The sequence below is a fragment of the Lactuca saligna genome, chromosome 7 (assembly GCF_052625555.1).
Source record: "Lactuca saligna cultivar CGN05327 chromosome 7, ASM5262555v1, whole genome shotgun sequence".
NCBI classification, from domain to species: domain Eukaryota; kingdom Viridiplantae; phylum Streptophyta; class Magnoliopsida; order Asterales; family Asteraceae; genus Lactuca; species Lactuca saligna.
The window spans coordinates 148069034-148083932 of NC_136423.1; the positions used below are offsets into that span (position 1 = coordinate 148069034).

Sequence of the window (14899 nt, forward strand, 5' to 3'; positions counted from 1 at the left end):
ACGATCACTCGAGATAAATTCCATGAAGTGATACAAGTGAGCGTGGGTATAACCCATAATCCATACCCATGGGTCATGGGTACAACCCATAATCCATACCCATGGGTTTTATGATCCATGGTTCATGTGGCCCAACTCTTTATGTATCTATACATAAACTTGGTCCAACATGGGTTATAAGCCCAACACATATAAATATAACTAATTATCATAATTAGTCCCCATAGATTTAATTAGTCTTTTTTGATCACTAAATTAATTCCAAATTAATTCTTGATCGATACTAATTAAAACATATGATTTCATATTAATATATTATTACTTATAATATATTAATAAGTCATAAATAACCTTCTCTCAAAAGTCCATCCTAACAAATTGTTCTGATGATATGCAACCCAAATGGACCATGCTACTCTCGGGTCAAGTACATACCAATAATAGTTATGGGCTTAGACATCTAATCCAACAACTGCTTCATTGGAGCAGTAGCAATAGGTGTTATCACAACATGAATAGCCACGACCTGCTGCTTTTGGTAGAGTTCTACGCCACGTTGTTCTTCTTCTTGTTATCCCAAAACTTCCGCTTGTTGTCAGCGGCTTTGGAGGGTTCTGGGATGGCAAGGGTTGTTGTTGTTTTCGGGGTGCAGACTCCGTGATCGATGAGCCGCTGTGCTAGCCGTTTGGTACTGTTGAAGTAGTGGGGTTTGAAGCTAAGACATTCCCCTAGAATGGAGGCATCAGCCCCCAAATATACCTCTCAACTTTATACACTCTGGTCAAAATTTCGCAAATATTCTTTCAAGATAATCGTGTTTTCCCAATTCTCATAAACCCTAACAATGGCGACTCCAACTGGTCATGTTATGCAGTATCCTGAACAGTTACAAATTGATTGTTGCTCTCAGTCACTCTGTTCATTCCACTATTATGCCATCTTCATTCTTTGTACCCATGACGTGGATATCACTAGCGGGATCAATGATGGTGTTTAACAAGATGAAAAATGTGGTGACATTCCAACTGATGACTGAAAAACTGTTCAAGCTTGACAAGTGGTAGTTTTCTCAAATCATGAAGCTTCCGAATATAGGTCCGTTTATGAAGCTACGACTGAATATATTATTTACATGTTCAATGAGATGCGTTATCAACCACCACTCACCGAAATCAGTCATTTTCGCAAGTCTGCTTTGCCCTGTGTATGGAACTTCTTATTTGGGATTTTTATATGATGTTTGACTGGTCGTAGTTCAGGGTTTAATAAAGAAAAGTTGGAAGTGCATGCCATGATTGCAAGTCTTTACTATGATTTGAATGTCGATTATGTCACTCAGTTTTGGGAAGAATTCGGTACATGAATTTCTCATACCAATGTCACGAATGGTGTATCGTGTGCGAGGTATTAGAGTTTAATTTTAAAGGAAGTTTATGAGAAAGAAGGAATTTTGATTCCTTTGGAGGATGAAAAGGTGGAGTTTTCAATGTATTAGACTCCCAAATTTTTTATTGATGATCCAATTTTGTTTCCAACTCTGGATCGAATTCTTGATGCCATGTTACGAAAAGTAAATCCTACCAATCTGATTCTTGTTCATTATTTGATAGCTATTAACCCAAATGTTCAAGTTAGGGTTTTATTGCCAAAAGGGACAGAAGACACGTCGAAGGTTGTTAAAGTCTCTAAGAAACCGAAGAATCCTGAAGAACCTAAATTTGTTCCCATGGAAGTAGAGAAGGAGGTTACAAAACCAGTTCATGAGAATGTTGAAAAAGAAGTTTCCAAGGAGTTTGTTCCAATGAAGATAGACATTCTCAAATGAACAAAGAAGCCTGCTCAATGACCTCATCACTCTCGTGAACCACCAATCATTGAAGAAGTTCTTGTTGAGCCCTTATCTTCGCCAAAAGAGATATTTGTATCAAAGGGGATAAAGATAATATGTAAAGACCAACTTAACAACTAGGGTGTGTGTATTCATGATGTTCTAGTTCCTGTCTCACCTGCCTTGAAGAAACACAAAGATCACAAAATGGTTAAGAAGATCAAGAAGAAGAAGAGACAATTCGATGATCCACTTAATGAAGTTGTCGTCGAAACTGATCTTGATAATGGAAGTGAAAGGAAACCTGTTTATTATGAAGAAATTGGATTTAGCTTTGAGACACCTCAAAGGGACTCTCCAGTTAAGTCGACTTTCTAGGAAACTAGAAGTCTTGGTGACCATGTACACGTATCTCATACGGATTCAACTACCAATTTGGGTGAATCTCCATCTACTACCATCCATGCGAAGACAGTTGTCATACCACCTGAGGTTTTCCAGACTAAGTCTGTTACAGAGGAGGTTTGAACCTCAGGAATCCCTGTGAACATATCTGATATGGACACAAATGTCACTATGGGTGAAGGGATGATGAATACCGAAGCCCATGGTACATATTCCATTGAAACCTCTTCTATTCCTACCAAACATATTCTTTCTTCAACCATCGAAACCACTCTCATTGGTACTTCAACTTCTTTACCATAATTTTCTTCTCTAATCCCATCTTCATTACTAACTTATACAATCTTACCAACATTATCTAACATCATGCATCAACCTATTACATCTCTTTTATCTTCTCAATCCACTGAAGCTGAAAAGGCAGTTCCATAAGATTAAGTTGATGATGATGATGTAATGGTTTCCTTTGCAGAAATTAAGTTTGACCCATAAGAAGATAATATTCCTAATGACATGCTTATGTCAAGAAAACAATTTAAAATTCTCAATCAAAAGTTGAATTCATCGTTACAAATTTAGGCAGATACAAAACGTCAAAACTCTATCTCTGGTGTTGAAGTGGATATAATGGTCAAGTCACAGGAGAGTCGATTAAAGCTGGCTATGGATCAGATTGAGAAGAAACATGAAGAGCGTTTAAAGCATCATGCTCGAAATTTTGAGTATGAGATTACAAAACTCTGTGATGTTGCAAAAGTATATCATGAGATTATTGTAGAGCAATTCAAGAAGGTCCACGACTCTATAAACCTCAAGGTTATTGAGCTGAAGTCGGAGATGACGAAGGAGTTTTAAAATATTGAGATGAATTACTCCATTCTTCATGGCAAGGTTGATGTCCTTGCTGATGCAATCACAAAATTTATGGAGTATCACACTTCGTTCTCAACCAAGCTCGATGCTAAGTCAAAACAAGATTCTAAAGTGTTTGAAAAGTTGTAGGAGTGTTTGGGAAGCTTAAAAGAGTATTCGTCGAAGATTGATCTTTCTCAATTATCTTCTGTCTCTTAGGAATCTATCTCTAAGCTTATTTCTTCTGTTGAAATGAATATCAAGCCCTAGCTTACTACTATTCTTAAGTTGGTGCTTCTGTTGCCAACGAATGCCCCAGTCTGTGCAACATGTGGTGCAAGGGGGAGAAAGAGGTGTTGGCCCTTCAAAAGATTCAAATCAGGGTAAAGTTGTAGGGAAGGTGATTTCAACTCAACTTTCGACATCACTTCCAGTTTCACTGACTACTACTTCTACAACTACAACATCGAGGTCGATAACGAAAGGGATAGTTATTAGAGAAAGTGTTGGGGGATCAAGTTCAAGTTCAAAGCCACCTCCTTCTAAGGATGATAAAGGTAACAAAGAGAAGGGTATTGAGAAAGTGATTTCTAAAGAAGAGTAAAAGAAAAGTATGGAGAAAGAAATTTGAAGGCAACGTCAGATAAACAACATTTTGAGAAAATTCCAACGAGATCTACCAGGTTTAAACAAGGGCGATCCTAGTAAACATTAGTGTTATGAGTCAATCGAACAAGTCGTTTCATCGGGGAAGACGCATGATTTTGGAAATTTTCCACAGAAAAGTTAATAAGATTGAAAACTTTGACTTCAATCAACTGGATTTTCCAATTAATCACATGATGTTTGTGATTGCTTAATATCAGGTGGTTGATAAACCCGAAGACAAAGATGAGTATAAGAGATTAAAGATAAGATTCCATGCTGTTTTAGTGAAGAAGGAAGAGGGAGTTTGGTCTTTGGTCAAGGTTGTCAAAGTGTTGAACATTTCAAGAGAAAGTTTGTTTGAAGGTTTATTGTAGAATTTTCGATACTATGAGGTCCGAGAGAATAATGTTGCATGTGACTTCTCTGTTGCTGAATTTCCTTTGATGAACTTAAATGATCTTATCAATGTGATGAAGATTCTAATCACTGTTGATGTGTCGAAGCTTCAGGAAAACAACAAGGATGATTTCTTGATAGGATTTGGTTATATCAAAGTATTCATATATAACTACTATGATTACTTGGAAGTGACTGATCTTGAGCTTGCAATGGCGGTGAATAGGACTTCGAAGGTTCACAAGTCTATGCTGAAAGGAAATGTTAGTCTTAATGACTACATTGATGGGGAGATTGTGCATAAACCTGTGGGAGTTGTTTTCCTTGGAAAGAACAAGAATGGGGAGATGAATAAATTTTTGTTCCAAGTTTGTGATGTGGAAAGGTATATGAACTCTCAATATACAAGTTCTTTAGTTCGTCTCAACAATTGTAAGAAGAATAACGCAAAAGATAAAGTTGAGATTCGAAAGACGATTATCTGGTATATGGAGGTTCGACGAATACTTCACCAGGCGATGAAGATGATGCCATAAGCTCGACACCTCTCACTAAGGGGGAGATTGTAAGGTTCGAAGTATATAGTGAGGCAACAAAGTATGTTTAGGTTTGGGTAGTGTTGATGTCGAAGTCAAGTACTTCGAATGTATGTTTTATGTAAGGCGGTTTTAGAGGTTGAAGCTTAAACGTTTAGCACTTACATATTTTTTTTGTATACGTCTGTATTACCCTATAAATAGGGTAAGTATAGGAGTCGAGAGCAGCTTTTGGAGCGTGTGTGCTATTACTCTCTTGTATTCTTTTGTACTTGTTCAGACGCAATCAACGAGCCAAACAAATTTTATTTACTTGTGTGTTCTTAACGAATTCAGTTCTTGATTTCGTTCTTAATACTCGATTCAAACAGACTATGATATCCTATACTCTTATAGGAATTCTCAACTCCTACCACTCCAAAGAACAAGAACCTATATAAACACTGTTGGTTACTTTATGCATGTAAGTTATACACAAATAGAGTCATATACTCTGTCAAATGATGACTCTACCCTATGTCCATAAACAAGGAACAAGAAATGAGGCCGAATCAATCATTCTAGGGCTATATGATCCTAGTCGTATACAACTTTGAAAGCATACACTTAGCAATTAACTGAGCTGATATCAATTCAAAGTAATATATAACATTAAATTCCCCTAGGCTATAAGGTATCACACAAATCAGTAAAATTTATTATATGATTCCTAAAGGTATCCATAGCCCTAATCTAGCATGCAACTCTCATATCAAGCACACTATTCATAACACATATGTATGGGTAATCATGGGAACCACTTACTTGAGCTCGGCTGATTGAACGTATCACACCCCTTTTTCTTAGTAAAAATCTTTTTAGAAGTTCAATTTCATTTTTCTTTTAAAGAAAAAGATTATCATTTCCTCAGTTTGAGTTCTGAGACACCCGAAAGTGTGCCTGAATCTTTCAAACCAAGGCTTTGAGACCAACTTGTAACATCCCAAAAATAGTGATAAAAATTTCTTTTGGAAGTTTATCAAATTACACACAAATTGTTCAAAATCAAAAACCAAGTTATAATATTCAAAACATCAAAGTATAATTATTCAGAATGTGGAAATCATGAGGGGAGGATGTTGTGACATCACGTCGGACCCTTCTGTTTCGAATTAGAAGTACCTGGAACCATAAACTTAAACTATAATCACAAAGCTTAGTGAGTTCCCTAAAGTACCACATACCATAACATACAAGTGCCATGAGCTACCCCCATGATCTTCCCTTGCAATGTCGATGGCCAAATCTCGGTCTTACATACAAGTGTTATTGGCTACCCCCAAGATCTTTCCTTTCAATGTCGATGCCAAATCCTGGTCTTACATACAAGTTCTAGGGGCTAGATCCTAGTCTTTCATACAATTACCAGGAGTTAGATCCTGGTCTTTCATGCAAGTATCACAGAGGAAACTAGCATTCTACATAACAAGTAATGGGTCGGCATTGGTACCTTCGACCCATGGATATAGTGGGGAGACTCAACTCCAAAAGAAGATAACCAAGTCGCACACTCGAGCTGTTGCTAACACGACTCCCCATACTAAATAAATCCCAAGAATATCCCTAATCAATAATCCAGGTTTTTAAACCCATAAAAATGGTCCAAGAATCCTAATATCCTAATTAGGGGAAAAAAGGTCATTTGCCCTTACCAACCGGCCTAATTCTAAAAAAACCAACATCTAATGGTCCAAGGCCCCAGAGAATGGCTGAACTACTGGTCCTAGGCCGTACGCCCCACATACCACCTTGTACGTCCCATATACTCGTCTAAAGTAAAAGGGGATTGGGATCAAGGAGTAGTACGCGCCGCATACGGGATTTTATGCATATCATACGCCCCTTGGTTAAAAATCCCATTAAGGTCTTAATACCTTAAGGCCTTACATCCTTTGCATGGATACAAGGAGCCCAACACTAAAAACCAAACTTATTCAATCATTTTCTAAACCATAACTCTTGCATGGGGACAAACAAAGATCTAAGCTTGCATTTTTATGACCTCAAATACCCTAAAATGTATGAAATGACAACTTAAAGGCTTTAGAGTACCTCATACTAAAAAAGATGTAGGTTTTGGGATAAAAGGGATAAAAATCTAAGCTTAACCAAGATCTAAAGAAACATGAGTCAAGTTTAGAGCTTTATACCTCCAAATGGTGCATAATGAAGAGAAAATGTTGGATGCAAGGAATTGAGAGCAAAACCACCTCTTTTTTTATCTTCCTTCACAAAAAGAGTGCCTATAACTCACTCAAAAGCTCAAAAATAGCCAAAATGGGTTAGGGTCTGCAAGGGGGTCAATATGAGGGTTGGAGGCTGATAAGAGGAAGGATTTTGGGGTTATAAGGGTGTTTAAATAGTGCACAAACCCTAAATATTAGGGTTTGGTCCAAGCCATGTACGCCCAAAATACAAACGTGAGGCCAAGTATGCCCAATGTACACACGTGGCGCCAATTACGCCCAACGTACTAGCTTGTACACCCTGCGTACTCAAGCTGCCCCTAAATTACTAAAATGCCATCAAGGGTATCTTTGCAAAATAATTACATACTAAGGGGAGAAAAGGTAAATACCTGGAAGAACAAGATGTTACAATAATAACTTCAAAAATTATGAAATGGGGAGGCCAAAAAAAGACAAAGAGGGACGAAGACGAATCTAGCAGCCAAGGAAAATCTCATAGTACGAAAATATAACAATGCCAAGTGTCATAAAAAATGACACAACTTTAGTACTTTTCAACAGAAAAGAGGAGTAGAGGAAGGTGCACAAGTGGGAGAAAAAAAGTAAGGAAAAGGATAAATGGAAATGACCTATAGTTTTTAAGCAAGAGAGGAATTAGTTTTCATATTTGGTTCATGTAATTTGGCATTTATTGAATACATTTTGATATTTTGCTTTGTGTATAACATTTGTAAGGTTGTGTTCATGGTTGAAATAATAACTATGGTATGACTTTTGGTTATTATGAAATGGAGATCTTATGTTAATTTGTTAATTTTTTGGTTGTTGTAAATTGGTACTTATCGAATGGATTTTGATTTTGTCTTTTATGTATGATATTTGTATGGTTGTGTTCATGGTTGAAACAATAACCATCGTATGTGACTTTTGGTTATTATGACATGACTTTCTTATGTTTATTTTGGCGATGTAATTAGTTGGTTACATCAATATCACTCATTATTTGTTTCTGTTAAATATAAACCAAGAAAACTATAATGTTACTTTGTGTAATTAGATAGTGTTTATGCTAAATTTTTCTTTTCTGTTAAATGTTATATGACACTGCAATTTAGACACAGAGTATTATATTTATCTTATATTATATTATAAAACATATTATTCATATCTTGAATTTTAAAAGGTATAAATTACAAAGTTTTTTGTACAAATCACGTATACATATATAGTACATTAATACTTACCAAAAGTTTGAAGACTTGAATTAAAGAAAGTAATTAAAAAATTCAATTTGAAGCAAAATGAAAAACCTAAAATATTAAACTCATGCATATAAATTAATTTATATTTCTTAAACTACACATCAATATTAATTAGTTTACATTAAAAGTATACAGTCAATATAAACATAAAGTGTAAACATAAACATTTTATTTAAAAGTGGTAAATTTTTAATACATAACAATTAATAATAAAATATAATAATTATTTCTCATAAGAAACTATTCGCCAAACAAACATGTCGCTTTGCACAGACATACATCTTGTATTGATAAAATGATTTTTTTTTTACTGTGGAAGTCTCAATACTCTAAGTCTTTAAGAGGGTGTTTGTGATTACTTTTCAAATTAACCTTTTGGACTTTTGACTTTTTCAAAAAGTGAAAGTTTAAAAATATTTTTAACAATTCCAAAAGTCATTTTAGATTGACTTTTGGCAAGAAGAAAAAAGAGATGTTTTAAAAGTGAGGAATTGGTGGCGTTTGGTGTTTTGACTTTTGCCCCATCAATTTTTTTTAGGTTAAAAGGCAATCCCAAACACCCCTTAAATTTCCAAAATTTTCACTATTTACCCACTTGAGTAGGTTTCAACCGGTTGATACTTCTCATATGGGTCGACTTGGCACTAACGTGACACCTTAAAGCAAGATAAAACCTTCCATATTCTTTCGTACTATTTTATTTCATATCGCTTTCTCTCGTCTCATCTCCTCTCTTTCAGAACACTTCACCATCTCCCCTTTTCTCGTATCATCTTCTCCTATTAAAGAAGGCTTTAGATGACATGAAACGTTAATACAAACAACAATAAAATATCCATATGAATCATTTGAGCTCATGTTATATAAACAAGAGCAAGAAAGAGTAAGGTGGATAAAACTGATAGGGAAAACAAAAGAAAAAAACGAATTGAATTTTTTCTCTAATGATGAAACAATAGGTTTGATAAATTCTATTAGTCATTTTTATAAGGTAACATCCTCTAAAACGTACGGATTTTTCGTAGTATGGATTCTGACAAGATAAGACATTTTTTTTATGCAGAGGACGTTAGCATTCGCAAGTAAACTAGGCTCCACATGATCAACAACAATAGCTGCATTTATTTTCGCATTCAACACCCCAAAAACGACATCGTTTTGAGAAAAAAAGATTTTTATAGATGACGTCATCTTTAGTAGATGATCATTTGTGAAAATTATGACTATAAGAGTTATTTTGAATTTTTAGGTTATTTTATGGTAAAAGGTTGGGATAATGACATAAAATGGAAATATATATTTTTTGTACATATTTGGTCACTGAGTTTTTTTTCGTCCACATTTGCCCATTCAACTTGTTTAACTATACATATTCAGTCCTTATAACCGGCTACTCTAGATAAGCCGGAAAAAATGACTTAATAGTGTAATATATTTATCAGTTTGTACATATTTAGTTCTTAATATATTTTTTCACATTTAATCCTTAATATTTTTTTTTTGCACATTTAGTCATTAATATTTTTTTATTACAAAATAAGTCATTGTTGTTTTTGTACACATTCAATACATATGAACGGTTTCCTTAAGTTTTTTCAAATGACATAGTACGTAGGACAATCATTAATCAGATGTTCGAGACTATTCATGTTTATGACCATTGCAAGTCATAACTTCTTCATACGATTTCGTTTAGATTATTGTCGTTAAAAAGTGACATATTTTTACTTACAACTTTATAAAAAAAAACAAACATACATACATACATTCATAAAGAATGCATGTATATAAAGATTGTAAGTAAAAATATATTATTTTTTAATGGGAGTAAAGAAAGTTGTAGTATACTTAAATATGAACACATGATATAAATATCATTAAAATATGAGATCGTATGAAGAAGTTACAACGTTCAAAGCACAAGACCTAAGCGAAACACAAGACAAAAACAATCAAGGAACTGAGGTCGCAGTGACCATAAATATTAATAACCTGGAACACCTCATTAATGATTGTCCCACATAGGATGTCGTGAGAAAAAACTTAAGAAAACCGATCATAAATATTGAATGTGTAAAAAACAACAATAACTTATTTTGCAACAAGAAGAATATTAAGGACTATATATATATATATATATATATATATATATATATATATATATATATATATATATATATATATATATATATATATATATATATATATATATATATACAAAATTATTAAACTTGTAAAAAACTCAAAATTATTAATCATTTATTTTATATAAAATTTTAAATATGTTATCAATTAAAATATTTTTTTATTAATTATGTAAAATTATAATCATTAATTCAAATAAATATGTGGAGTTAATTTTCAATATATATTAAGCAAATAGAATCACATTAATTAGAAGGTTTAATCAATTTAAAATAGAGAATTAATAGAATAACAAGTAGCATAATATTAATTAGGAGGTATAATATTGTGATACTTGGCAAAAGAACTACTCTTTTATTAACACACACACACATATATATATATATATATATATATATATATATATATATATATATATATATATATATATATATATATAACCCTTTTAAGTCATTTATTCCGGAAGAACTGAATGTGTACAATTAAACATGTTGAAGGGAAAAATACGAAGAATTTTTTTTTCAGTTATTAAATATTTACAAAAATAAAAAAATATATTATATTTTTAAGTCATTATCTAAAAAAAGTAAAAAAAAAAGCTACTGTGAACAATTTTGTTTATAAAAGATAGAAAGGAGATAATATATATATATATATATATATATATATATATATATATATATATATATATATATATATATATATAGAGAGAGAGAGAGAGAGAGAGAGAGAGAGAGAGAGATAGGTTCAAATGTTTCTAGCAACTATTGTGTGCTTAAATGCACCAATTAGAATTCAAGAAATAATAAATAATTAAATAAATCATTTAAGGGTATTTTGGACCTTTTGTACTTTTGATTAAGGAAATCATTTAATTGAAATCCTACAAATACGGAAATAAAATAAATATATTTGACCTAATCATTTAATTGAAATTCTGTCAACCATTGCCCTACCACCATCTCATGTCGTCGCCTCCCTCCAGATCCATTGCATCGCATTCATCCACCACTAAGCACTACACTGCCACCCCTTTATTTCAATGGAAATTCACCGCCAACACCCTCCATTACTATTGTGATGCCTCTTTGAGAAGTCCTCCACCTCCCTTGACTTCGTCTGATAGCAGGAGGCTGCTGGCCTTCACCGTTATCATTAAATGCCCCACCACCCCTGTCAAAATTATGTCATTTTGGTCTCGAGCCTCCATTGATTTCAAGTCTATATCATTAATGTAGGGCTTAATCGCTCAAGCCTCGATCAATTTCAATTTAAGTAAGCACCGTTCTGTTTTAACTTGCGTGTTTGGTGTTAACATCTGTGTATATTTTTAAGTTTTCACTTTGGTAATCTTCCGATACTTTGCTGCAATTGTTTTCTTATTTAGATAGGCATTTAATGTTTATTGTTGTAATTTTGACTAAAGTTGTTATCAAAAACTGAAATTTCAAGGTTAATATTTATTTTGTATGCTGTTAAGTTTAATTTAGTTGATTTATCAGCTTTAAAGAAGGCGAGAACTAGATCGATTGCTTTGATTTCAAGATGAGTTCAACACATTCTTCCCAGAATTGGTTCGATTCTCTCACAAGTCGTTTGTCAAAGTCGTCTTCAATCTATCAGGTTCGATTCTCCCTTAGGTTGATTTCTCTTTTATCTTTGATTGAAATTAATTGGATTTCAGCTTCATTTGAGTTATTTTTCAACAAGTTTTATGTTTAATTGGTTTGAAAGTATGAAGCATTGAATTAAGTTTGGTCTTCGGTATGTTTTTACTGTTTCTGGTCATGTTATTTGGTGTAAAAATAAACCATTTGTTAATTGTTAGTAAGAATTTCAATTGGAATTTAGATACTTGTGTAAATGAATTTCAATGTCTGCCACATTCTATTAGAATGGTTAATTGTTTATATGCATTCTGATAGAATTTTTTTTAATTGTTTATATGTATTTTCATAGAATTTCAATGTCTGCGACATTCTATTAGAATGGTTATATTGTGTACTTAAGAAATTTATAATATGTTTTTTTTTAGTTACAGCCTAAATGAATCGTTCTTGTAAAATGTCTTTTAGAATGATGTTAGTAACAATCATCAATTTGATGCCTATTATTCACAAAAGAATTTTTAAAAGAATGTTATTTAAGTGCATTTTGTAATGTTTTCTATCATAATTTATTTATATAAATGTATTCTGTTAGAATGTCTTTAAGAATGTTTATTAACTAATATATTTGTTTAACGAGTAATACTAACAAGTAATGTATCTTATTCTTTCATAATTGCATAGAGAAGGAATTCAATATTGATTATACAAGAAAAATATTTGGAATCGAGTTCAACAACAAGTATATATGCGAAGATCAAGTGGATTATACGGACCACTGAAGAAGATCAAGTGTATTTGTTCAATAATTGTATATTCAAGAATGCTATTTTTTAATAATTTTATTCATTCTTGATGATATTCTTTTAGAATATGTATAACTATATTAAAATGTATAAGGATATTAGTCTTTAAGAATATGAATGAATTTGTTTTTTATTTCGGATGTGCATTAAGAATAAAATCATAGACCTAACTTGGATGTATATGAATAATATCTAGAATTCTCAAATCAAATATCTGCATTGGAAATATATTATGCAAGAATAAAATCGAAAATATATGTACTAGTTTATGGTTGACATTCTGTCATTCTCACAGAATAAAATTGGATTTTTAAATTTGAATTAATTTTGAAATATTTAGATTTTAAAAAATAAAGGAATTAATTATCCTTAAATATATGAAATTTTCCTTTTTTAATATAGGTTAATTGACTAAAATATCATTATGCTGAAATTTGTGTGATTATATGGTAAATGTTATCCTACTGTAATATCATAGACCATCAGATCATAATCTTTGATTCTATTCCATCCGGTTTTCCAGATCTGTGCATTCTGGCACACAATAGTTAGTAAAAACAAAATAACATAAGCGTCTATATATATATATATATATATATATATATATATATATATATATATATATATATATATATATATATATATATATATTAATGTAATTTTCTAAAAAAAGAAAAGAAAATAAAGGAACAAAATAAGTAAAGTGTGAGTCACCTACGAGAACAATAATAGAGGTGAGAGGTAAAGAAGATAAGCCCGTCCCCACATAGTTTGAGGTTCATTCAAATAAAATATCATAATTTTTCTTTTCTTTTCTTTTATAGATAGAATACTGAATTACCGATTTTGAAATCACAATAAAGTTGAAGAAAGCTACTTTTTGTTGACGAGTATCAAAATATAAATATCTGATCCGAAACCTAACCAGGGTTAGCCACATACCTTATCTAATGACGTCAACTAACCATAGTCAAGAGTGGAGTATGAGGAGCTTCTTCAGCTATATAATCCAGGCGTCTTCTCCTAGGGTTTTATCCTTTCCCCACCTCGTATTCAAAATCAGTCATTAATGGCGTCTGCGGATGTGGAGTTCCGGTGTTTCGTCGGTGGTCTGGCATGGGCGACTACCGACCAATCCTTAGAAGAAGCTTTCTCTCAATATGGAGAGATTTTGGAATCGAAGGTCCGTTTCGTGTGTCGTGGGTTGAGATCCGAGATCTGAATCCGGCTCGATTCGGCCACGCATCTGTGTTCTTTGTGTTACTTTGATTGATTCTCTGATCTCGTTTTGTTAACTACTCTCTTCTGTATTCTGTTACTTTTATTACCTGAAACGGTACGTTTCTCGTTTTCTAAGGGACGAAGATCGATCGATTTTGGGTTTTTTGATGTTATGTTAGATAATTAATATTCCAACTGGATCTAATTTGGTTTTTAATTCTGTTTTTGGTATGAATAGATTATCAACGATCGGGAGACTGGCAGATCTAGAGGATTCGGATTCGTAACTTTCAAGGATGAGCAAGCGATGAGAGACGCGATTGAGGGGATGAACGGACAGAGCCTCGACGGTCGTAACATCACAGTCAACGAGGCGCAGTCTCGTGGAAGCGGCGGTGGCGGCGGTGGAAGACGTGAAGGTGGCGGTGGGTACGGTGGAGGAGGCGGTGGATACGGAAGACGTGAAGGTGGTGGCGGTGGATACGGTGGTGGTGGCGGTGGATATGGAGGTGGTGGCGGTGGATATGGAGGTGGTCGTGACCGTGGATACGGCGGTGGCAGCGGTGGTGGCGGTGGATACTCGAGGGGAGGCGGTGCTCCGGAAGGTAACTGGAGGAATTAAGAATTTGGAGTTTGATTAATGGTGTATTATCGTGTGTGTTGAGTGTTTGTTATGTGGTTGATGTTAGTAGTCTTGTTTTTGATCGCTGAGTGGGTTGTGTTTTGATAATTGTAATCATGGATGAATATGAGTTTAATTATCTCATTTCTTTGATCAATTCAATGCGTTGTGTTATCATATTTTTTTATCGAAGTTCTCATGTTATCGTATAGATGGTGGATGGTGGAATATCTATTAGCACATAGATAACTATCAACGCCATAGATTTATTTTGGGTTGTGAGTAACCCTCATAACTATTTTTAACCATCTTAAAATCAATAAATCAAACTTTTAACATTATT

General features: G+C 33.3%; 1 protein-coding gene across 1 annotated transcript; it reads left to right on the forward strand.

The window, feature by feature from the left end:
* Positions 1 to 13728: 13728 nt before the first annotated feature.
* LOC145004214 (glycine-rich RNA-binding protein GRP1A-like) lies at positions 13729 to 14713 on the forward strand. Its single transcript, XM_078963102.1, has 2 exons — positions 13729 to 13896; positions 14173 to 14713. Exons 1-2 carry the CDS (start codon positions 13783 to 13785, stop codon positions 14554 to 14556), a joined length of 498 nt encoding a protein of 165 aa, XP_078819228.1. The 5' UTR covers positions 13729 to 13782; the 3' UTR covers positions 14557 to 14713.
* The last annotated feature ends 186 nt before the right edge of the window (positions 14714 to 14899 follow it).

What these genes read in the sequence shown, in the direction of transcription:
- LOC145004214 (XM_078963102.1), top strand. Translation starts at nt 13,783, where the DNA reads ATGGCGTCTGCGGATGTGGAGTTCCGGTGTTTCGTCGGTGGTCTGGCA. An exon ending in GAGAGATTTTGGAATCGAAG is followed by an intron (nt 13,897 to 14,172) that starts GTCCGTTTCGTG and finishes TGGTATGAATAG; the next exon opens with ATTATCAACGATCGGGAGAC.